The 26,446-nt window shown below is 35.4% G+C and overlaps 1 protein-coding gene and 1 pseudogene across 1 annotated transcript; one reads left to right on the top strand and one right to left on the bottom strand.

Moving 5' to 3' along the window:
- On the bottom strand, window positions 1-26,029 carry Nus1 (NUS1 dehydrodolichyl diphosphate synthase subunit). Its single transcript, XM_015500673.2, has 5 exons — window positions 25,434-26,029; window positions 11,715-11,840; window positions 10,629-10,778; window positions 5,865-5,964; window positions 1-2,754 (listed from the first exon to the last, which is right to left on the bottom strand). Exons 1-5 carry the CDS (start codon window positions 25,846-25,848, stop codon window positions 2,664-2,666), a joined length of 882 nt encoding a protein of 293 aa, XP_015356159.1. The 5' UTR covers window positions 25,849-26,029; the 3' UTR covers window positions 1-2,663.
- LOC125615321 lies at window positions 12,586-18,295 on the top strand (annotated as a pseudogene).
- Window positions 26,030-26,446: the final 417 nt, after the last annotated feature.

Here is a 26,446-nt window from a genome sequence, read left to right as displayed (position 1 = left end):
AGTCCATGAAAAGAGTATATTCTTTTATTGGATTTTATTCATACATGTTGTTTTCAATAATAAAATTCAATAAATTTAATTCCTTAATCATAAAAACTTGCTGTACACATTATTTACATGTTGCGCCAAAGTCTACAGCCATACAAAACATCACAAGGATTTAACTGACTCTATGCATGGTACCATCACAGGAGGGAGCTAATTAAGTAATATACATTCAAAGATTAAATTATAAGATAGCACAGTGTATTTGGCACTGCTCATTAATATGACATCTTCTCAGAGACAGGCATTCTAAAGCCTTTGTCACAATATACCAGAATTTGCTATTCACATTAAAACCAGCTTTTAAACTTTATAACAGAACCAATTAGTTTTAAGAAGCAAAGCACAACCAGAATTGGGAATGGGATTCAAACTCTCCAACTTCTTGCTATGCTACAAGCTGCCATCCATATAGTAGCTTTAATTTGGTAATTTTTTCCATTGTGGGGAGTGTTGAGAAAAACTGAAAGAAAATAACTTCAATACATATAAAGACAACATTTTTCTTTCCAGCTATCAATTCTTGTAGGGGGAGTGCAAAGGGAGCTCTGAAGATGCAGAACCTGTGATAATTTTGGCAGGAATGATAGAATGACCAATGTTATTCAAATTGTACAGATTGTACAAGAAGTCAAACTCATTTGAGAAGGTCCTGGAATGTCTATATTCAAATTCAGAACCTTTAGCAACATGTTTCAAGTATTTCTTCCTAGACTCAGGTGATGGGCTACAGATTTATTTTGATGTACAAACACTATTATGAAACAGGAGAAAAGTATAAAAACTCAATATTAACTCTTTAGGTACCTGAGCTATATCCCAATGGGTAATCTATTTGACTAATTTCATTTTAACAAACATTACAACCCTTCACTTCAACTGGGACAATTAATTTAATTCATTAAAGCTGAATATACTCCAGAATGGTTATAAATAACATATCTATAGTATTTGTAAAAGACAAAAATTGTCTTAAATTAGCCAAAAACAAAAACAGAGACTCTTAATGAAACATGGATCACAGCACAGAGAAACAAATGAAAAAGTCTCCCATAAATTTTAGATATGCTGTAGTTTCACACAAAACTTTTGGCAATAAATTAAGACTTTGAAAAAGGTTGAATAAAGAACTATGAAGTGCAAAGGAATGTCAATGGACCAAAATTTAGTTTAATCATTTTTATTTCAAGTGTATTTTTAAAATCATAAATGGGGTTTTATAATCCAAAGTTGAAACATTTATTCTTCATTACTTTAGAATCTGACAAGCAATTCCAGACCATGCTTTCCAAATTCAGTCTTCTTTGCTGTTTTTCAGACTTCTGAGACCTAGTATTTACACTACTCCATTTTAAAAGTACAATTTTAGATAACTACTGTACACTTGTTGTAAGAGAGTTTTCTGAAAACAGTCCATCAAATATAAAGTATGGTTTCTGTCCAAGGATCAGCAGTGAGGGGAAAATATTAAACACCTTTCAAGAAATCATTTATTCATTTAAAAAAACAGAACCAATGAGTTCTCTGTCATAAAAGAGAACATATAAAATTAATCTAAATTATTTTTGTAGACTTTGGTAATATTCTTCCCCACACACAGGTCTCAATCCTACTTAATTTTTTATGCAAAGTCACCACTGGAATTTACTGGAAAAGAAAAAAAAAATCCCAGGTGTTATTTTAAAGATGAATAGGTTACTACTAAGGAAAAGAACTGCCCTGATAATTTCTCTCAAATGCTCATTTTAAATAAAAATAGTTACTGGAAATATTTTTTAAACCAACTTTGGATAGTATGCAGCATACTACTCATTACACAAAATAGGAAATCAAAACTTTTCTAGGAAAATTTCCATGTTTACTTTTAAGATTACAACTTATTCAACTTTTTTCCCTTTTGACTGCCTAATTCAACATTTAAATTTTTTAAATTCTGCATTTCAGTGTAGCAAGAGTTCTTTTCAAATGTTCTTCACAACACAGAACACAGACACCAGAGCAACATTCTCAAGTCACATTGTTTAACTACAATGAAGTAAGAAATGAAAGTGGACGGATATCTCAAGATAGATATTCTCTCTCCTCTGAAGAGGAGCAAGCTTTTAACAAGTGAGCAACACAGAACTCCACTCCCCTGCAACTCCCTCAAACTGAGAATACCTTGATTTAATAATATATTATTTTTAAAAATTAAAGTTTGGTCACTAGGAAAGACTGAACAAAAATTATTCCCTTCTCCCCAAACAACCCAAACAGTTCTAGTCACTCTCTCCCTCTACTCCCCACAAAAACAGGGAAGTAGTAGGGGCCCAAAGCTTTATATCTGAAATCTTGGCTCCTATAACATTGCTATATGCTCAAAGTTGTAGGTCTATACATTTCATTATCCAATACTTCCCCCATTTATAAGTTTAATTCCATACACACACACACACACACACACACACACACACAGCCATACACTCACTCTCAAGTAAGACACTTTTTTGTGTTTGTTGATAAATTATGAGGAATATGAACTAGGTGTGCACAGGGTTTCATAGGTGCTTTGTAAACATCAGAGTCACTTGGGTCCTTTTCTCCAAAAGCCTGAAATCAAATTATGCAACCAGGGATCACTACTTTCCCAGACGCTGTTCACAGGCTGCATATTGACGAAGGGCAGAGAAAAAGTCCTCATAACTGATGTTTAGGTGGGAAGGCAAAGAGCTGTAAAGAAAGCACAAGAGAAAAAAAAAAAGGCAATTAGATGATAAACTGTAATTTGGTGGGGGAAACAAAGGATAACAATGAAAATGAGGTTAAGGACAGAAGAAAATAAATTATAAGCAGAATGTTAAGCCATCTCTACTAAAAGACTGCTAAACTTATTGTAAAACAGAAGAGAAAAGCAACTCTATTAAGTTAGCTTCATAAGCGGTTAAAGCAAAACCTAGATTAACATAAAGCTGGAGATCTATGTGTATAAAGATCTCACTCGAATCCACTTGTAGTACTCATCACAGAGTGAAGCCAGTACTATGTAAACAGTTTATAAAGCCAGGCTTAATGTTGAGCAGAGCATCACAATGCCCCACATGATGATATATTAAAGTTATATATGGTGAGTAAACAATAAATGAATATTTAATTTAACTCTACCACTTTCAACTGCTCAAGGAGATACTTATAGTGTGAAAATGAGCATTTTAAAGACAAGAGTAAACATACAATCAGAGGGTTCCCCTTTAATTATTTTAAAATAATTTTCAACAATTAACATGAAAAAAAAATCTCTATTTATACAGCTTTAAAATGAGATTTGGAAATGCCAAATGGTAGCAGAATCAAATACACAGTCAGATTCAGAATTTAATGGTTACATGTAACACATACACACAAACACACAGAGTACACAAACTTTTCAGAGAAGAACTCCTGCCCTGACCTTGTGGTTCCTTTTAGCCATGTTTTTTTCCCTCTGACGACAGAAATTCTGAACCAAGTCACCCACTTTCTTCACATTTCCAATCATTTCTTCATAACATCAAATAATATCTCTGGGTAATATCTATTATCAATCTTATATCTTCATCTTCTACTTAAATGATATCCTCAAAAGATACATTTAATGGCATTCTTGCTAAAGCTGGTTTCAACCATCCTCCTCAAACTCCCCACTTTCCAAAGTCTGCCTCAGTTTACACTTCTCATCAACACTCTTTGTCTCCTATTAACTTTTCATGAAGCACTGAGAGTCACTACCCGTCAGTGCTTCAGAAGCTGTCTATGTCCCAGTTTGCTCTATCAGGGATCGAATCTTCTACTTCTCCATCATTAAGGTATCTTCCCTGCCATCATTATGCTCAGTCTGATGGAGAATCGACAGAGAACAAGCCTCAACATAACAAGAGAGAGCCTGTGACAGATGTATGGAAATAATAGGTCCAATGGAAGAGTCTGTTATATTCAAGAATCTGTTCTCCATTATCAGATTTAAATCCCCACCTCTACCTTAAAATGTCCATTTGACAAATTTCATTTTAAGTTAAAACAGAAGTTTTAACTTTCCAAAACCACATTATAAAGCTACATAGCCAAAATTCAAACCAAGATCTATCCTATCTGCTTTAAAACATTTTCTTCCCTCCAGACCACTCAACTATCACTACTGCCATTCTTAAAGTCTACCTAAAAGGCACCTGAAATGAATGACTTGGAAAATCCCTGGAGAAAACCAAATAAAACACATGTATGCTCACCCTAAGGACACCCAGTTTGGAGACCTAGGTTCTTATCCACTTTGTTACAAACTTGAAAAATGTCTCTTCCCCATTTTTTTCACCTGTAGAATGAGGAGGTAGGACTAGATGATCTACAGTCCTTTCCTACTTTACCACACCACATGAACCCTGTGCCTCTTTATTTGATACTTTTTTATTTCCTGCCCCCAAGCTTGCATTTCTGAGGACCTTTGGTACACTTTGGAGAGCTTCTCTGTTCTTATACTCAAAACGACTTCCTAGGTACTGATGATCCCAAATGAAAAGATGTTCATATCTTTAGTCTTGACTTCAGTCACCAAAAAAAATTTACACCTTTTACTACTAAGTGTTTCCACATAAACAGACTATGACTTCAAAATAATCCACATCTTCCTTTCAAAAATCAGTGCTCCCTTTATTTTCTGGTTTCCTCTCAATAACACTCCAATACACATCACCACTTCGGTTTTACCAAGTAGAAACCATTTCCTTTCTTCTCTCACATTTACCATAATTAGAAAAGTGCTAGGTCTGTGATCACACTTGGTAAATACTTCTCTTGGCAGAATCTGATCCTTCTAAGATCAGGAATTTAAATACATTTTAATGCTACCAAGTCTCTCCTTTATTCTAAAGCTGGAGTCAGCAATAACAGCCTTGGAGCCAGCACCTGATTTTATTTATAAAAAATATATATATAAAGATTTTTCAGAGTATAGCCATTCCCAGTTGTTCATGTATGGTCTGTGGTTGTTTAGCTGTACTAGATGAGTTAAGTCATTAGAATAGTGAAGGATAGTTGCAAGAGGCTAACTGACTTGAAAAAGCCTAAAATATTTACTATATGACCCTTTTCAGAAAAAGTTTGACAAACCATGTTCTAAATAAACAACTTCATTTTCTTCACTATATTCTTCTCTTAAATTACAGCTGTGGCCTCTTCACTTGTCTTTATATTCCATCGTTTCCCAAACCCAATTTGCTCTAATATATACCTGCCAAACAAAATCTTCTAAAACCACCATTCCCATATTAGCCACAGGTTGAACTATTTCTAAGTCTCTGTCTACAATTATACATATTCCTTATGTTGGTATTTAAAGCCTTCCAACCTTTGACACCCCTAGACTATTTAATTTAATTTCATATTACTGCCTAATACTCTGTTCTGGTGGGGCCAGTTCTATTTCTTTAAAATGTGCCCCAGATTTTCTTTTGTTTCTATTCCTATCATCTACATGTACCACTTTATTCTAAATACAAAAATTATATCCATTTTATATAACCTGGATAAGTCATGTTTTCTGTAGAATCAACAACTCAGGTCCACAGAGATATTGCTCCCTCCTGATCTCCTACTCAATGTCAATATCAAACATGTACACAACAATATTTTCTCTTAGGTCTAACTTATTTGTTTATATGGGTATTTACTTAGCCACTGGTACTGTGAAGTACCTGAGGTAAAGAATGTAGTAACATAATTTTTTGGAAATTCCACCAGATATAGTACTGGGCTCAAGAAAACAAGTGCTGGGCTGAATCAAAACAAAGTTATTACACTTAATTACTTACACAATCTCAGTCAATCTGATTTGCCAGGGAAGAAAGCCTAATGTGCTGTCCACAGGACCAAACTTCAATACTAAATCAGGATCAGGGTAACCATTTGAACCTTGGAAATAAAGATACACACATGAAATTAACATGCATTGCTTACCAAAACAATGACCAAGGATAAAATCTGCTAAATAAACTGACATATCCATTTTCTTCAGAAGCTTTACCTGTGTTTCTATCTGTATGTTTTCCCCTCACATCACTCTTGAATATAATTTAATATTTATGTTCATCCCAAATGTAGAAATTTTCTCAAAAGTCCATTTAACTGGATTTCTTGATAAGGAAAGTAACCCAATTTTCACCCTAAACCCAATAAGTACCCCACCCTCACCAACACCAACTTCCTCTATCTTTTAAGACTTACTTTAGGTATTCGCTTGGCATCCTGGGAAAGATACTCCTCTTAGGGCAATATTGATCTTGTGGCCCAACTGTTGATTTGGGCCACAAGATCAATGCCTTCAATGTTCCCTAGAGCCTAAGCAACTTCAAAGGGGAAAAAGAGACTACTCCAGCCTCAACAAATACATGAACATTCTTTATCTATATTATGAACTGGTTTTCCTATGAGACCTGTCTTTTCAGGGGGGCAGAGGTAGATAAGGAAGTTTCAACTGCTTCAAAATAAAGTTTAAAAGAGTCACTGGTACAGCAGATAAGATACTATAATCTGAGGGACCCAGGGTCTAACAGTTCCTCATACCCTCAGCTCACTTGCTTGCCACACAGTATCCTAGAGCTTGACCATTTTCAAGCAAGGAGATTGGATTAGGCAGTAATACTGAGGAATTAGGCAGATATTGAGGTATTGTTTCAATGACAAATCCCCTTTAAAGTTCATGGTGGTAGAGCAAATAGACTAAGCAGAACTCCTCGACCATCTAAAAAGCAATCCTCTTTAGTTAAAAAAAAAAAAAAAGAAAGAAAGAAAAGAAATGTCAAATAATACTCCTGAAGAAGAGTCCAAATCCTCTCCATAAAAAATAAGTATTAAATTAGACAAAACCTGTCCTTCAAAATCATTGGATACTGGCTAAAGGGGGAAAAAAAAAATCATTCTTTAAAAAAAAGTGTGTGTGTGTGTGTGTGTGTGTGTATGTGTTTCTTAAAACCAGCTAGGAAATCAGCTAGAACTCCAGGTAAGAATGGCAGAAGTCTATGGCCTTCTTACCTGGGATTGCTCCTAATCCCCCACAACTCTATACCCAATCAATTGCAGAGAACTATAACTTTTCTAGCACAGGGCTGATGGCAAAAATCAGTAGATTTGCTTCTTATAGCGAAAAAAAAGGACTCAATTCAGAACTGAAAGTTGTAGCCAGGAGGAAGAGAATGGTGATAATCCATATTTGCCAGCTACACGCTGGAGACTCAAAGGGGAAGGAATAAGGAAAGTTCATATCTATTGGCCTGAGGCTGAAGACTCCTTGGCCAAAAATTTAACAGAAAGATCCTGGAAATAAGATCTCAGATAAAATCTCATACTTCTACAGCTGACCGGGAAACTATTTACACAGGAGAGAGTCAGGGAGAGAGGGCAGGGCAGGAAGTGAAAAGTAAAGGTGAAAGAGACTTAAAAATGTTCTCAATTTTTTTCCAATTCCACACAGAAATCACCTAAGCCTTACAAACTTAAGGTGTCTGAGCATCTGTATGCAAATCACTGAATGACCACTCAACTATGCAGACACAGGAAGCCAGACCAAAAAAACCACAAGCAAATTTAAAAAACACATGCACACACAAACACAAAACAACAACAGAACCAAACAAAGACGGTCGTTGTCATCTTGATGGACAATATAATCTTATATTTAGAAAATTCCAAGTCTCTACAGAAAGAGCTGCTATCAAGATTAAGTAAATTTTAGCAAGACTGTCAGATATAAAATAAATATTTTTAAAAACCTTCTATTTACAAGTATATCAATAATCTGAAAATAAAGTTAAGAAAATAATTCCATTAACAATGGCATCAAAAGGAATAAAATACTTAGGAATAAATTTAACAAAAGAAATTGAGTGGCTGGGGTTGTTGCTCAGTGGTTGAGCCTCGCCTAGTATGTAGTGAGGCACTGGGTTCGATTCTCAGCACCACATAAAAATAAATAAATAAAAATTTAAAAATTAAAAAGAAGTTGAAATCCTAAAGCCTGAAATTATACAGTTCTGAGAGAAAAATTAGGACCCAAATAGAGAGAGAAACTATGTTTATGGATTGGAAGACTCAATATCTTTAAGACAACAATTTTCCTCAAATTGAGGGACAGATTCAACTTAACCCCAAATCCCAGCAGTCTTTTTTCTTTCTTTCTTTCTTTGAAATTGAAAAATTGACCTTAAAATTTACATTTAAATGCAAAGGACCCAAAATAGCCAAAAAACAATTAAATAACTAGGACTTTTAACCTGTTAACACAGGTTAAGACAAAATGGATTATAGACCTAAATATAATCACAAAATCTCTAAAACATCTAGAAGAAAACACAAGAAAAAATAATTGTGACTTTGGGTAAGGCAAAGATCTCTTAAATATGATACCAAATACACAATCCATAAAAGAAAAAAACCTGGTAAACTGGAGTTTATAAAAATTAAAAACTTAAACAGTTAAGAAAATGAAAAAGTAAGCCATGGACTAGGAGAAAGTATTTGTAAGTGTACCTATCTTATCACTGATAAAAGACATGTACCCAGAATATATAGACTCTTAAAACTCAATAATAACACAAACAACCTGTTAAAAATAGGCAAAACATTGGAACAGACATTTCACCAAAGAAGATAAAGATGACAAATTAACACATGAAAAATGTTCAACATCATTAGTCATTATGAAGATGTGAATTAAAACCAGACAGAATACTATTATACACACACTAGACTGGCCAAAATACATTTAAGATGTTTTTAGCAAAGATTTGGAGAGATTAGAACCTTCTACCTTGCTGGTAGGGATGTAAAACATATAGTCTATTTGGAAAGCAGTTTGACAGTTTCCTAAAAAAATTAAACATGGCTGGGGATGTGGCTCAAGCGGTAGCGTACTCGCCTGGCATACGCAGGGCGCTGGGTTCGATCCTCAACACCACATAAAAATAAAATAAAGATATTAAAAAAAAAAAGAGAGACAGAAATACCTTTTAAAAAAAAATTCACTCACCACATATAGCAATTCCACTGTTACGTATCTACTCAAGAGAGAAGAAAACATGTCCACACAAAGACATGTATGTCAATAGTCACCTGATTATTAAAAAACTGAAAATAAGCAAATATACATAAACTAATGAATGGATAAACAAATGTGGTATTATCCATAAAATAGAATACTATTCAACAATAAAAAGTAATGAGCTATTAATGCAAGCAACATGGATGAACCTCAAAAATATTAGGCTGAGTACATAAGAGATAAAGACTATACATTATATGATAACTTTTCTATAACAGTTCTAGAAAACACAATGCTATGTCAGAAAGCAAACCAGTGGTTACCTGGTTTGGGAGGTAGAAGTAGAAATTGAATACAGTTACAAGGGAACTTTTGGGAACGACAGTATTCAGAGTATTTGTTTCTGTCATATTAATTAGGTTAAGGACAGCATACATACTCTTTTGTTATAAGTTTACAATACCTGAAGGCAACACCTGGGTTCAACACGTTAGCACTTTCCCACAGGCAACCAACCTAAAGACCACCTGTTTGGCCAAGGACAACTTTAAGGATGTACTCATAAATTACTGCCTCCTTGGAAACAGTCAATATCCCAGTAATCTCTAGCCATAGTGCCTCTACAATGGTCCACTTCTCAGTGAGCCCAACTATAGTTACACAATCACAAACAACCATAAGAATAAAGGCAACAAGTGAAAGTCAAAGTAGGAAGTTAGAGCAAGAGAACAGAGGGGGACTGTACTCAATGATGGCCATGTCAAAGTAGAAGAAACAAAGAATGAGGAGTTACTGAGTTAGAAAATGGATACTTAGTAAGGTAAACGGATACTAAATGTGAATAAATAAAAAATAAAAGCCCTGATACCATATGGCTATAGAACCTATGAATGGACATGTACTTGTTAGAAAGATTGCCTTTCTAGTTAGAAGGATCAGGATGTTAAAGCAAAAAGTTCTTAGAGTAGCTCAATAGGGAATAAGCAAGCAAAAAAAAAAAAAAAGAAAGAAAGAAAAGAAATGTCAAATAATACTCCTGAAGAAGAGTCCAAATCCTCTCCATAAAAAATAAGTATTANAGCAGGTCAGGAAGCTGAGGCAGGAGGATGGCAAGTTCAGAGCCAGCTTCAGCAACCTAGTAAGGTCCTAAGCAACTTAACAAGATACTAATCAAAATAAAAAACAAAATGGGCTAGGGATGTGGCTCAGTGGTTAAGCACTCCTAGGTTCAATCCCCCATGCCAAAAAGAAAATTAAAAGAAAGAAAGAAAAGAAAGGGGGGAAAGTAAATAGAAGTCCTATTTCTCAGAATATTCATTAGTATTAAAAAAACTCAAAAGTCCTTTTCTTTATCAAAAAGTTCTCATGTAAGTGAGCTGACTACAAATTTTGTTCTTTCAAAACCATTTCACATGTCTGTCCTTTAAATTTAATAGAGTATAAAAACAAATATCAGGCTATATACTATGAAAGGAACCTAAATACTTCCTTTCATAATATATACTTGTGGTACAAAATTAAAGACATATATACTACTTACTAAGTAAACTGTCTAACGTATCTACATCCAAATCTGTAGATCTCTTTTGCTGCTGGGCTACTAACTGGCAAAAGTCCTGAGCAGCTCTCACAATATCTGCTTTTCCATCTTCTGGGGACAGCACCTTCACTGCCAAATGGCAATTTAAAACTGAAGGAAAAAACAAATAAGATATTTTAAAAACACACTCTTCCAGATTTATTTCAAAATCAGTTTTATGAATAGTAAGTTCAGAACAAAATAGAGTTCTTATAGTAAGAATCATTAATGCCCTAAAATTTCAATATTAAAACATACTTGGCTGTTCTCTGAAAAGATCAAGCACTCAAAATAATGTCTATGTATATATTTATTATACTGTCTTATCTTCCAAGTGCTTAGAATGACTTTGTACTGTGCATAAATTTTCTATAAAATAGGAATTTTACTCATAATCATATATAATCATATATATGTCATAGTATATGACATATATATGATTATATAATAATCATAGTAGTAATATATAATCATAATATATATATTATGCATATATATATATATATTCATATATATAATCATAGTAGTAATAACAAAATAGAAGAGTGAAAATTGTAGGAAAAAACTATGTGTGCATTATCAATAGCACACACCTTATCTGATTCCCTAAGAGCTGCTTTTCAACTGACAGAATTCTGTTAACTGATAACAATATAAAATCTTTTATCTATAGAAATGCAAAGTTTTTCTAGTCTGATATAGTTTCCATGGTCTTTCCTCCCACCCCAAGAAAAGCCAGTTTTCCTGTGTTTACATATTCATTTATTGATCTAAAAACACTCTTTGGATTGTCTATTGAATAATATGTCTGATTCACTAATATCTCTAGCACATGTTCACTTTTTAGTATCTATAAACTGTTTTTATCTTTTATTGAAAATCATTTTTTAAAAATACAAAGAGGGAAAGTCTCAATCTGATGATTAAAGATGCCAACAATAAAGACTAACAGAGCAAAAACCAATGAAAAATGAATGTCAGATTTTGCTTTGAAACATAAACATACATCTTCAAGTGTTACATATTCAATTTTACACTCATGCTTACCTTGATCATCTTTGTCATTACTATTTGCAAACCCCGGTGAGTATTTGGAACAATCTAGGCCCAGAAGTTCCTGCTGTTGTTTTAAAATTTCATCCATCAATCTGGAATTATTTCTTTTGAAAATACCTTAAAGAAAAAAAGAAAAAGCATGCAAATCATAACTAGGTTCATTTATCTTCTTCAGTGATTAATGGATGATTGTCAAAAGAATACTAAATCCAGAACTGAACAAATCTGAAATAAAACAAAAAGAATTAACCCTAAATCAGAATCTATAAGGAAAACATGATGAGATTTGTTAATATAAAAGTCTGGCTTCAGTCTTAAGTCAGGGAAAAGAAAAAAAAAAAGATATGTAAACAGAACAGAAATTTAGACCTTGAAAGGAATTTTAAAAGCTCATTTATTTGAAACATTTACAGATTAAAAAAAAGCAATGTCCTTAAAAAGCTTGTCCAAGAATTTATTTATTCCTGATTTCCAACCTTCCATTATTTTCTCTGCACATTTACTATGTATATTAAATACTACTAGCTCCATTTCAATTTGATTTTTTAACCTTAAGAGGAACTTACATGAATTATGTAAAAAGTACAGAATAGATAAAAGTAATAAAATCAAAATTTAATAAACTCGAAAAAAGCACAGAAATAAACTATATAAAACAGTTTTTGTTCCTCCAACTACACACAAAAAAATTTACCATCAGGTCACTGAGGAAGACAAAGGAACAATGGACATACATTTAATGTACATGTAATATACAGCTCTACCTCAAAATATAAGTTTCTGATTATTTTTGAAGAGGCAGTTTTCTAGTTAACACTGCTTTTTTGATCTAAGTGGTCTACTTTATATACTCTCAGGCCTGATGGTAGTTAATAGTAATGGTAAGTAGTTAAAGTAGCAGTAAAGATTAGCTGGGAGACAGAAACGAGAACTGTGTGTGTGTGTGTGTGTGTGTGTGTGTGTGTGTCTGTCTGTCTGTCTGTCTCTCTCTCTCTCTCTCCCCCCTCTCTATGGGTGGAGAGACAGACAGGTAGAAGAATCTGCTGCACACTTCAAAGTGGTAGTACATGTGTGGCAGTAGTTATAAAAGCAGTCTCTTTGGGTGGAATAAGGCTTTATAAAAGAAACAAGCCTTGGGCCAGCTGAACTCAAGAAAGGTAAAGAGGAAAAAAATGGAGAGGACATTAGAAGAGGCAAATCTTTTTTTTTTATTCTTTTTTATTTATATGACAGTGGAATGCATTACAACTCTTATTACACATATAGAGCACAATTTTTCATATCTCTGGTTGTATCACAGAATATTCACACCAATTCATGTCTTCATAACTTACTTTGGATAATAATGATTATCGCATTCCACCATCATAGAAGGGGAAAATCTTTAAGAAAAAGCACTGTTTGGAAAGTTCAAAAGACAAATGCTGCTGATGCAAAGGGTAAGAGAGAAGGGCAAGAGGATAGTTCTAATTTATACTCCATATTGCCTACCAGACAGGTAACAGATAATTTGTGAGCAATGTGGAAATGTGTAAAAATTTATACCTTTAAGGAAATTTTCCTAGCATTAATCACAGGCAGGCAGCAGACTACTACAGGTTGAGGCAATGGAAAGAAGGACTCACCACAAAGAACTGAGAGGACATAATACATGGCTTACAGGGGAACGTACAACATTCCAAGTCTTTTATCCTAGGTTGCAGAAAATGGTAATATTTTTTAAAAATGAGCAAATTCTACAAAAAAAAAAAAACTGGGTAAAAGGAAAAAAATTCAGTTTTAGATAGTAAAAAACAGAATATTTAGGTGGTGTTAACAATAAAAGTAATGAGACAGAAGTACTTTACCTGTATATACAAGAACTATACAGGTAAAGGATCCTATCTGTTTTTCTCCTGAGGCCTAACACAGTGCCTGGGGCACAGAGCAAAAACTCAACAAATAAATGTCTTCTTAAAGAAGAGAGGTCATCTTCAATCTTGGCACAATCCAACTTCAGTATCTTCAATGGCTCCTAAAATGACTAGTGTATTAATAACAAACAGCTCAGCTCAACCACAGCATTCCAGCCTGTGTATCGACAATTGGTAGAGGCAAATAATTCATGTTTATGAAACAAACATCAAAATATTTCTTTGTAGTACTGTATCCCAGCAAGCAAGAACTGCCTTATGTTTCTCAAAAAATAGATGGAGTGACTCTAACCCCTATCCTTTAACTTCCCGAATGGCATACCTGTAAAATTCTGTTTCTTCACACGCCTGCTGAAATGTCACCTCCCTTAAGAGCCCGTCCAAATACCCTATTCAGATGTGTCCCATTTTATTCCATCCTCCACATTTTATTCAAACCCCTTGAAAACAAATACTATTATTTTTAAAACAGCAATATCTTAACCAACCACACCATCACCAGGAACTAACTATATTCTTTTTTTTTTTTTTTTTTTATTGGTTGTTCAAAACATTATAAAGCTCTTGACATATCATATTTCATACATTAGATTCAAGTTGGTTATGAACTCCCAATTTTACCCCAAGGAACTAACTATATTCTTACTTGTAAACTTGTGTTCCTCTCATCTATTCCTTTAAGGGAACTTCCATTTAACAGAAGTTCAATATTTACTTTATAAATGGAATTATCAATGCATAAGATGCCATCAAAAGGGACATGCCATTGAATGGAAAATTTTTTTTTTTGTTTCCAGGAACCTCTCACAATAAAAGCAGACACTTCCTTATTGCACACAGGCAGGAACTCTGTTAAAAAGAATATAACAGAGACACAGTTACAAAATATTTTTTATAAAGAAGATTTTCATAAGGTTATTTTAAACAGAACTTTTGTCTTGGTGATCCAGATGAAGAGATGAAACTAAAAAGTATAGTTTCAGGCCTGAAGGTAGAGCTCAGTAGTAAAGTGCTTGCCTCCTACACTTGAGTACTGGTTTTGATCCCCAACACCACAAAATAGTTAAATAAATGCAGTTTCTGCTATGTTCTTAGATGAAATAGATTATGAGAAAGATGATTCCCAATATTTCGTAGCTTGACTCCCATCAAGAAATCTGATTACTCTATGGTAGTTATTTTACCCACAAATAATAATATCAACTTACAGTTTTCTTTAGGATTCAAAGGCAATACACACATATGCATACCTCACAAGATATACACGAACTGTAAAAAGATATAAGGGAGGCTTTGATTGAAATAAGAAATTTCTATAGCAATAACATAGTATATGTAGATTCTTTTTCTCATATAATTCATTCTGTTTGCCTTCCAGAATTTAAAGTCAAAATAATGGCATAAACGTAAACAAATTATCACAAAAGTAATTTTATACAAACAGAAGTTAAGATCATACTCATTCAAAAATAAGTGATTTAAGGAAAAAGCATTTAAACATTCTCAAGTTTTTGAGAAAACTATTATTTTACAGAATTATATAGTATTGAGCTTCAAGAATAATATTATTGTATCCTTTACAGATGAAGAATAGATGCAGAATGGTCAAGCAATTGTCCTGAAGTGTCTTAAGAATTTGTCCTGACTTAAATTACTATTCAGTTCAGTAACTATTTTTAACTCTGACAAATGAACAATACTATTAAACAATTCTACTAAATTTTAATTTCCTCTAAGAAATCAAATACTGTCAAGTAAAAATGATCCTTTTTAGAAATAATTAATATCTTTTGAAAAAAGTAGAATTACAGCTCTATTCCCCACCCCCCAACAGCTCTTTCATAAAAGGCTTTTGAGGTTTTACAGGGTAAACAAAATATGTATTTTGAATTCTTTAAGAGTGATCCGGGAATCTAAAATAAGTCTTTGCAATAATGCTGTAAGGAATTTCACATTATGTTCACATATGGCAACTATATCATCTCATATTCTGCAACTGTATCTCATGAAGACTCAATTTCCAAAAAATAAACAATATAAAATATATATAGAAAAGGTACATGAAAGTCATTTTTTAAAACAAAATGCAAAAAAAAATCTCCAATTTCCATAAAAGAGGGAAATATTATGCTAGGAAAGCTACACCCCATTAAGACTATAATGTTTTTGGTATTTTCTGAGAAACATTAGCTATGCGCTTTAAGGACCAAATGTAGGCTTCTAATAGTCAAAGGAACATCTGTTTTAAATTCTAGTATTAAAAACTATAAAAAGAAAGTTTAGACAATAGGAGAACTGCACAATTTCAATAGTTTGAAGTGTCCCTAACTTTCCATCATAAGACAACCATTCATTTTTTTAATATTCACTAGTTCTTGTCCACATGCACAAGGTATACATGATGTACCTGGTATACATGATTATGCAACTTTGTAACCTGTTCTTTTCACTTCTATAACATATATACTTTCTTGGTGACAGACTCATGTTTATTTTTAACACTGCATTATTTAAAAAAAAAAAAAAAAAAAAAGGACTTTGCTGATATTGCTCAATTCTTAAAATACAGTAATCAGTACTTCAAGGGCCAGGGGTACAGCTTAGCGGTAGAATACTCCCTAGCATGTGTGAAGCACTAGCTTTGATCCCCAGCGCCAAAATAAAACAGTACTTCACCAACTGATTACTATTATAGAAATAATTGAATATTCTCACAGAATTCAGAATTTATGGTATTTAAGGAAAAGAAATATACCATTATGAGCAATACATAAATACAGAGGTATATAATACGAGACAACAGATATTAAGTGGTTATAACATTAAGGCACATGTGGGCCTGGGTAATTAATTTATAAGCATTCTAAGTACAACGTGAAGCTATTGCAGTGATCTATTTAAAGTTTGAGTGATGTTATCAAAAACAGATTAACTTTGCTAGTGGATGAAGAATGGATTATACAGGGGCCAGAGTATAAATGAAGAGCAAGGGCCTACTGTAGGAATACAAGTGAAAGATGATTGCAACCTAAACTTAAGACTTAACTGCAAAGGAGAACAAAACAAGTGGTAGATTTGGCATATACTCTAGAAGGATGGCCAAGGTGGCCTATTTATTGATAGATTACAAGTAGAACATGAAGTCAGAGAACTCACACAATATGAGGCTTTTAGCCTGAGAAACTGAATGGAAGTAGTATTTTGTGGGATGAGGAAAATATGAGGGGGGAGGTCTGGGACAAAATTTAAGAGTATTGTTTTAAATAGGTTAGGTAGTTGAGAAGCCTAATAAAATAAAAGTGATTTTACAAAGAAGTTGGATATAGAAATTAGGAACTGTGGAAGAAATTAGGGCTGGATATACAAAACTGCATGTCAGCACACAGATGATAATTAAAATCACGAGACTGGAAAGTTTATCTGGGACAGTGGTCAGATAACTTCCTGCTATAGGAGCAGTCATACCCTTTCACTAAGGGCTGTTTTCAGGCTACACTGGCCCAGCTAAGCAGAAAAACAACATACATACAGCTTAAAACTCTACAAGATATTTAGAAGTGAAACAAAGGAAGAAAAGCCAGACATAAGATTCAGAAAGAAGAAGTAGTGAAATAGGAAGAAATCTAAGCACATGTGGTTATCTTGTCAGGAGCAAAAAATGTTTTAAAGGAGAATAAAATTAAATACGCCCGATCTACCTATTAGATTATACTCTTCTTTCAGACACCTTATTAAAATCTTTTCAAGTTTGTGTGGCACGAGCTCTTCCAACAAAGCAGCCTGAAGTGATCTGTAAAAATGGTTCCCTACTCTCATCTCAGAAAACCCTAAAAAAACATGCAAATCAAGATGTTCAAATCCTTATGTTCACTTTAAGAACACCCATAAAAATGCCCAGACCAACAAAGGTACAGGTATCTGAAAAGTCCCAAGTATCTGAAAGATGCCACTTTAAAGAAACAATGCATTCCACTCGACAATGAAGTTGGGAGTTGTGTCCAGTGGTGCTAGACACAAAGTTGGTGACCCAAAAAGAGTGTTGTATTTCTGCTGCACATGCTTAGAAATGCAGAAAGAAATGTTGAACATAATGGTTTAGATGTAGATTCTCTAGTCATTGAACAATTCCAGATGCACCTCAAGATGTGCCACCATACTTAGAGTTCATAGTCAGATTAACCCATACATGAGTTTTCCCTGCCACACTGAGATGATCCTCAATGAAAATAAACAAATTGCTCCTACACCAAAAGAGGAGGTGCACAAAAGAAAGATATTCCAGAAGAAACTGAGGAAACAAAAACTTATCACAAGGCACAGGAATAAATCCAACATAAGATAAAAGTTAAAAAAAAAAAAAGACTCTGTTACAAGAGATAAAATGACAATTTGAAATTATTTACAGATTTCTATAGTTGGTCTGCCCTTAAACCCAAACATGTACTAGGTAACAGACATGCCATTCCTTTTTTTTCAAATTAAGGGAACCAAGTAACAAGGAGTTTAAAGAAGTAGGCAGTTACAAATCTTGTCCGTACTCCTTAAATACTGACTCTTAAAATTTATGTGAAACGTAGGACCAATTCTATAAAATGAGACTCTAAAAATACACATTGAGCCAGGTGCAGTAGCAAAAGCCTGTAATCCCAGTGGCTCAGGAGGCTGAGGCAGGAGAATTGTGAGTTGAAAGCTAGACACAGAAAAAGTGAGGCGCTAAGCAACTCGGTGAGACCCTGTCTCTAAATAAAATATAAAATAGGGCTGAGGACATGGCTCATAAAAATAAAAATATACATCGAATATGTCTTAAATATGAAATCAGAATTTTTACTGTTGTTCATTCCTGTTATGATTTGGATATGTGGCATCCCCCAAAAGCTCATGTGTGAGACAATGCAATAAATTTCGAGTGAAAGATTAGATTATGAAAGTTGTGACCTATGAGTTGATATGGATTAACTGGATGATAACTGTAACTTTGGGGTGTGGCTAAAGGAGGCAGGTCACTGGGGGCGTGCCTTTGGGCTATGTTTTGTCCCTAGTAAGTGGACTCTCCCTGCTTCCTTGTTACCATGTTCTGCGCTGTTCTCCTCCGTCATGCCCTTCTGCCAGGATGTTCTTTCTCACCTCAGGCCCACAGCTACAGAGTAGGCAGACCATGGAATGAACTTCTAAAACCATGAGACAAAATAAACTTTTCCTCCTCTGTGTTGTTTTTATTAGGTTTTTTGAATACAGTGACAGATCTTTTAAGAAATATCTACAAGTATTTACAAGGGCAAAGGAAGGAAGAAAAGTAAGATCACAAATACCGGGGGAAAAATTGTCCTGGCTATCAAGCATCTCACCAGCTATAGAAGTAAAGCAACACTTATATATAAACAAATACCCATTCTTCAGTCAACTGCCTTTTTTTTTTTTTTAATTAGACACCTAAATAAGTGACCTAGGGGTTACCCTCATTTAATTTCTCTAACAACCCAACTGTAACACTACTACAGGGGACTCTTCAGAGAAGAAAACATATACTTATGACATAATTATTTAAAATAAAAAAAATATTAATAATTTATATAACTAAAGTAGTCATAACCAAATAAATCCTAGAAGCCATTTAACTATTTTATTTCAAGAGAACTTCCAGATAACCTCACAGAACAGCAATCATACTGGAATCAATGTGCTCTAGCAAGGGAACAGATATGTATAATAGTGGCACAGCATGATGATAGAATGAGTACTGGATTTTAAGTCCAGGCACATCAGCACAGGAGATAAATAACATGAACAAGCCATGTGGATTTCTCAGCTTCTAGCTGCACATTTATTGTTGTTGTTGTTTACCAGTCATTGAACCCAGGGCCTACCACATGTAAGACATGTGCTTTAGTTAGCTACATTCCCAGCTCAGGCTGCACATTTTAAAAATGAAAAATCTTCACAGACTGTGCTTATCTGATAAATTAATAGCTCAATATAGAGCAAGAGCTCTATAAAATTAAACTGAGTTGATTTAAATAAAAGTGTGTCCTATGATTCAGGAGGAACTTATATATTGGTGTATTAAGAGAACTCTATTTTGACTTAATAATTTCTTTAATAAGTAATTTCTATCACTTGTAGATAAGTACCACTTCACCAGGGCTTTAAGATGATCCAACATAATTAGTATAAAAAATGACTATTGTGGTCAGAGTCTCTTACTGGAAATCAATACAAAAGTACAAAAGCTTTTGAGCGAGGCCTGGTAGTACATGCTTGCCATCCCAGTGGCTTGGGAGGCTGAGACAGGAGGATCTCCAGTTCAAAGCCAGCCTCAGCAACAGCAAGGTGCTAAACAATTCAGTGAGACCCTATCTCTAATAAAATACAAAATTGGGCTGGGGATGTGGCTCAATGGTTGAGTGCCCCTGCGTTCAATACCCAGCCCCCCAACACACACACAAAAAAGCTTTGGAATAAAATTTGGTTCAAACTCTAGAACTGCTAATAGCTGAACATAGGTCTTGTCTTTTTAATTCTTGGGTTCTTGATTTATAAAACAGCTAAAGATTTGCTGAATTCTTATGTAGAAAGCAATGCCTTACTTTATGTCGTTTCAATTTATAATAAATAACACTAAGTCCACTCTAAACTAACCTCACTTATAAAAAAGAACATGATGCATAATCTTATATAAAACAAGTTGCAGAGTACCCTTTGATCACTGTTGATTTAATGATACAAATAACTTGATTAAAACAGAGATGTCCTGGTCCTACTATCTTCATTCAGTCTGAACAGTAAATATTTTCAATCAGTATTTCTTAGAAGCATCCCCAATTACTCATTCACAAATGTTTTGAAAAAGACTGACCTACAGCAAGGTTACTAGCATGACACCAATACAGCCAGGCAATCAACAAGTTCTAACACTTAAGATAACAAAATATAATTAGATAACTTGACGTTAGGTGTACTTGAAGTAAAACACAGGCAAGCGTAACACCCCTAAGACTCAAACAGCAAAAGTCATTTAAGGCACAGTCATGCCCCACATACTGGTTTTTGAAGTCCAGTTAAAATAATTTCTTAAGTTATAATCATGTAAATAAAATACCAATCTTCTTACTAGAATTCTGAGCTCAAAAAATTCCTGATCAGATCTAAGAAAACTCCGATTTTAAGTAGATGAAAGAAATACCAGCAGAAATTACTATAATCAAGAAATATTGCATAGCATAGTATAGCAATACAGCCACAGCGATGTTTACAGCAGCATAATTCACTAGCCAAATTGTGGAACCAGTCCAGATGCCCATCAATAGAAGATGAAGTATATATACACAATGAAGTTTTTGAAGCCTTAAAGAAGAATGAAATTATGGCATTTCTGGTAAATAGATGGAAATGGAGAACATCATGCTAAGTGAAATAAGCCAGACTCAGAAAATCAAGAGTTGAATGTTTTCTCTCATATGCAGAAGCTAGAGCAAAATAAGGGCAAAATGGTGGGGGATCGGATATCATGAAGATATAGGGAAAATCAGTGGAGAAAATGATCTAGGAGGAGGAAAGAGGGATGGAAAAGGTGAGGAAAAGCTAAATAAATTTAACAAAATCATACTATGTGCATATATAAACATACCACAGGAAATCCTAGCTTTATGTACATATAAAAAGCACTGTTCAAAAACAAATAAATAAACACAATAAAGGAAGATCAGTAGAGGAAGGAGAATGGGGGAGGGAAGGGAGAGAAGGAGAGGAATGGGGACTGAAATGGAGTAAATCAAATTCCATGCATGTATGACTCTGTTGAAATGAACACAACTGCTATGTACTATTCTGATACAAAAACAAATAAAAACAACACATTCTTGCTAAAAAAATGTGAAAAAAAGAAAAAGAAATAGGGCAGGTAGCCAGGCATGGAGTTGCAGGCCTGTAATCCCAGCTAGTCGGGAGATTGAAGCAGAAGGATTACAAATTTCAGTCCAGCCTGAACAACTTAGACCCTGTTTCAAAACAAAACTGGTTGGGGATGTAACTCCTTGGTAAAGCATCCCTGGGTTCAATCCCTAGTATGAAGAAAAGGAGAGAGAGATGGAAAAAAAGATTAATTACAGAGAAAATATAAAACAAAAAGATCAGGCTGGGTGTGTAGCTCGGTGGTAGAGGGCTTGCTTAGCATGCAGAAAGTCCAGGTTTGATACCCCCAGTTCAAAAAAAAAAAAAAAGTAGGGGCTTTTTTATAACATCAGGCCAAGTTAAGTATCAAAATGGGAGGTTTTTGTCTAAAGATTAAAAATAACTTATAACCTACATAATTAGAATGAATACTTGTTTAAGTACAAATATTTGGATAATGGGATATAGGACAGGAAAAAATAAAGGTGGTAAGCTTGTTTCTAAAATGGCTGCTATCAACCCTGTCAACTCCCCACCTTTCTGCTTAAGCCACTTTTCAACTGAGAACTGAAATCCTTTTCTCCATTTCCTTAATTCAAGGCAGATGCATGACTTTCATTTCCCAAGCTCAGTCATAAGAAGTCTTAAAGCTTTGGTCTTGGACTCAGTCTCTGGGAACACTTGATCCAGAGGAAGTCCACTACTTTGTTAGAAGTCTGATTAGCCTGAGGCCACTATAAAATGAGGAAGCTAAAACTAGCCTTATGAAACAACCATATAAAGACAAAGCAACCTGCTCTCATCTATACCAATCATAACAAACCATGCATCAGACATGAAAAAAAATCCTTTATGTGCCAACTTGTCTGCAATTGTACTATGAGTGACTATAGAAAACTGACCAATTGAACTGCATCAACACATGAACTTTTTAAAAAAGTTATACTTCTGGGCAGAGTTTTACAAAGCAACAGATAATAGAACAGTTGTCCAAACTTCATCTTATAATAACTTTCACTAATTTCACTAATTACATTTACTAATCACCACATTCCATTCAATGTTATTGCTATTGGGAACGATGCCTTTGGGGAACTCCTATTTACACACACTCAAAGAACACTACACTTTCAAGCTAACCCAAATTCTACCTATTTTTGCTAGGTCCAGCTCAAATGTCATTTCCTTTTCTTTCCAGGACATATGGGGAATAATGCTGCTCCCCAAGGAATTCCCCCTTTTCTCTAAAGTCTCTTCTCAATCACTTAACATTTATATATTAGCTTGTATTAATTTTTTAGATATCTCTCCTTGAGTGTAAACTTAAGAGCATTATTTCTTCTACTCCTTGTATTACAGTATAGTATTCAATAACATAACACTTATGAGTATGTTAATAGGATTTTTAAAAGTTAAATATTTACCAAGATATAGGTTTAACAAACATTTCATGGAAAAAAACTGAATCAAGCTTAATTATCTATACTTCCCTGAAAAAGCCCAGTTTTTCTTACATATTCATGATTTGCTCCACCTCTTTTTAGATTTATACTCAAGTCACTGTGGCTTTCCCTGGCCACACTATTTAGAATGGCACCCCTTTCTACATTACTGACCTTCAACACTCCTATTTCTGTCCCACTTCTCTGCTTTATTTTTCCTCCTTGCACTTGCAATACCAAATGTTTTATATTAATTATAATGTACTAAATATTTTATACAAATTGACAAGACTCCTACTAAAATCTAAGGTTCTGTGAGCCAGGAATTTTTGTCTATTTTGTTCATTTCTTCATGCCCATGCCTGGAAGAATATCTGGTACTTAGATACCCAACTGTAAACTGGTGAATGAATTAATCAAAATTGATAAATTGAAGGTCTCTTAATCAAGCAGTGAAACTGTCTTCATCTCTTTAAATAATAATAATAAAACCTGCTTTTAGAGTAGGACACAAAATTCTCTAATCTTTAAACCTCCATTTAATTCTCAGCTAAAACATGGTTCAATTTGACGTCTACCTTTTCATTACCAATCATTTTGCTTTTAGCCAGTATGACACAAGATATGTATGAATCACATCAGAAATTCAATAGCAGGAACTGCCGGAACAAGGAAGTGTGGCAATATTATAACCTGAGCTAGGAGATAGTCACAAAGTCAAACAATTTAACTATACATTTTCCTCCCCTATAGGAAGATAAAGGTACTTGATTTAAAAGAATCACATGGATATAAGTCAATCCAGCATACTGCTCAATACTTTTAATTTCCATTTCTAATTCACTTTATTTTATTAACCAGATAATATGGATTACATTGGTTTAGGCAATGATTGTATCATCTCCTGACAATCTCTATTGGTCTGTTGAGTTGTTTTTTTTTTTTAGCAAGTTCTATAATGTCTGTCTCTGGCTATATTAAACCTTACCCTATAGGGCAAATCATCATTGGATGATGATAGGATACTGAATCATATTCCTTGCTGACAGCAAGGAAGATGATAGGGCAGTCAGAGATTACTACTTATCCTGAAGAAACCCTGCACTTAAATCTACCTATATGATGAAGATTTTAAAGTAAAAATCAAGTTGTAGCTTCTTTAGAGCACACAGGTAATCTGTTATTGAACAGAGAATAAAACATTCATTTTCTTTCCTCCATACCAGTACTCCAAAACCATCACCTTTATCATTAACCCATTAAGTCCCAAATTTTCAATTTTGTGAATACTTTATTTAAAATAGGTTGGAAATCATAACCTATATCCTTTATGTATTTTTTAAATGCTCTAATCATTCTTCTGTTACTTTTCTCAAAAGAATAGACCTCTATAAACATAATCATTATTTCAAAGTGACCATAAGTGGTATACTTGTTGCTCATTTGAAGTTTTCATGCATTTTTAACATCTGGGACAATGGGACAAAATGAGTTAAAATACCAAAGCAGTCAGGATTTGATTAAAACCCAAACCTGACATTTAGAGCCCTCCTCAACCTTATAAATTAGATATTTTTCAATAGCCTGCTCAAATCCCATCTCCTCTTTATGCAACTCTCAAGTTCCTCCACTCAGAATTTCTCTCCTCTCTTCTCATAGTAGTTACTTTACTCAAAAAATGCCCCATGTCACCTACATATGTACCTTTCTCCCCAAGCCTGAGAAGCCATGAAATTAAAGGCAAGATTCCAAGGAATGTCTGGCACAGTGTTTTGGGCTTGTTTTCACGCAATAAGTGTTGAATTTCTGTACTTATAAAAATTGCCTGTGTTGAAGTTCATTCTCTCAATCAAAACTTATGGAGGGACAATCCTATCAAGCACTGTCCTGGTCACTGAGGACCAAGAATCACACAGGATCCCAGGCTTCCAAAGACAGAAGGGAACCACTGTCCTTTGTGCCTACTCAATTTCTATCACAATTTTCATAAGACTGGGTCAACTGATATCTGGCCCCTACCACTCCCATTTCCAGCACTTACCACAAAGCCTGACTGCAATTAAGAGCAGTGCCTCGAAACTCTTTGGGAAACAAGTGAAGTGTAACCAAAGGGTAACTGGCTAAAATTCCAATTTCCCCTGTACTACCTTTGTGACCTTGGATTAATCAGTTAATGTTTTTGAACTTCAACTCCCTCTTTTGTGAAACAAAGGTATACAAAAACCATCTATCTTACTGGGATATTGTAAATAATGACACTTTTTTTTAAGTATTAAGTTACTGAATCTAATCCAGGGACTTAATAGGTGTTCAATAAAGCTCCCTTCCTCGAAAGCTCTGTCACTGTGATTTGCACAGAAGGGCCGGGAGAGCGACCATATGCGCGTACCCTGGGCACACCTGCCAAATAGTGGGTGCTGGAGGTCAGCGATGTCTCTGGCAGCCCACCCACCACCATGCCTCACCTTGGTGGTCGTAGACGCTAATGTAGGAGATCCCCACAGCCATACACCACACCACGATGCTCGCGATGTCCGAGAAGCTGGGCTCCTGCTCCTCCGCGGTGATCACCAGGCCCATATGTACAGGTAGCTTCTCCAGGGAACGGCCGTCCGCGCGCCAGCGCAGCCGGGGGTGGGCGGCAGCCGGACCCGGCCCCCCGCGCGGGTGCCGGTGGTGACGGCGGTTCCTGCCTACTGCCGGGGGCTTATGGAGCGCAAAGCCGAGCGGCGCTAGGACCGTGGCGGAGGCGGCACGGTAGCAGCGCCTCCAGATCCAGTTCCAGGTGCCGAACCGAACGCGGAGCCAGGAGGTGAGCGTGCGGTGCAGGCAGAGCAGCGCGTGTAGCACCCGCCACACCAGCTCGTACAGCCCCGTCATACTCTTGTGGCGCTCGGGCGCCCACCCCTCCCTCCCACCCACACCCGCGGCGTGATGGCTTTTATCCTCCCCTGCTGCCGTCGCGGGCCATCACTCCGCGTCCCCCCACCCCCCGTGCCCGAACCCCTTTCCACTGCCAACACTTCACCTCGCCCCCGCCGCCATCTTCCTCCTCCCTTAGCGGCCCCGCCTCCGTTAGTACATGGACAATTCTGATTGGCTGGCGTGGAGCTCTGACGCGGCTTTCGGGCCCGAGGATGAGGCGTAGCCCTGCGCGGCGAGAGAGGGCGTGCGCCTGGAAACTGGGCTGGCCCCGGACCGAGTGCGCCCCCTGGTCGTGTGGAGGGCAAGGAGCGGGTGCAATCGACCATTTCTGGAGGGACCCCAGAAAAAGCACACGTGTCCTAGGTAGAATGGGCGGCTCCAGGGACCGGCGTCCTGGGAGTCTTATACTGTCGGTCTCCTTTGACGGCCAGAACAGAAACGATTTTCAAGGAGAGTAAGTGATCTAAGTGGTTAGGAAATTAAAGATACTAGAAAGAATCTAAGGGTGGAAAGCAGTCCTCAGCAAGTGTAAACACTGGGGATCAACCAAGGT

This window comes from Marmota marmota, unplaced genomic scaffold (assembly GCF_001458135.2).
Source record: "Marmota marmota marmota unplaced genomic scaffold, marMar, whole genome shotgun sequence".
NCBI classification, from domain to species: domain Eukaryota; kingdom Metazoa; phylum Chordata; class Mammalia; order Rodentia; family Sciuridae; genus Marmota; species Marmota marmota.
The sequence above is the reverse complement of the archived record's forward strand: the minus strand, read 5'-3'. Positions and strand labels throughout refer to the sequence as shown.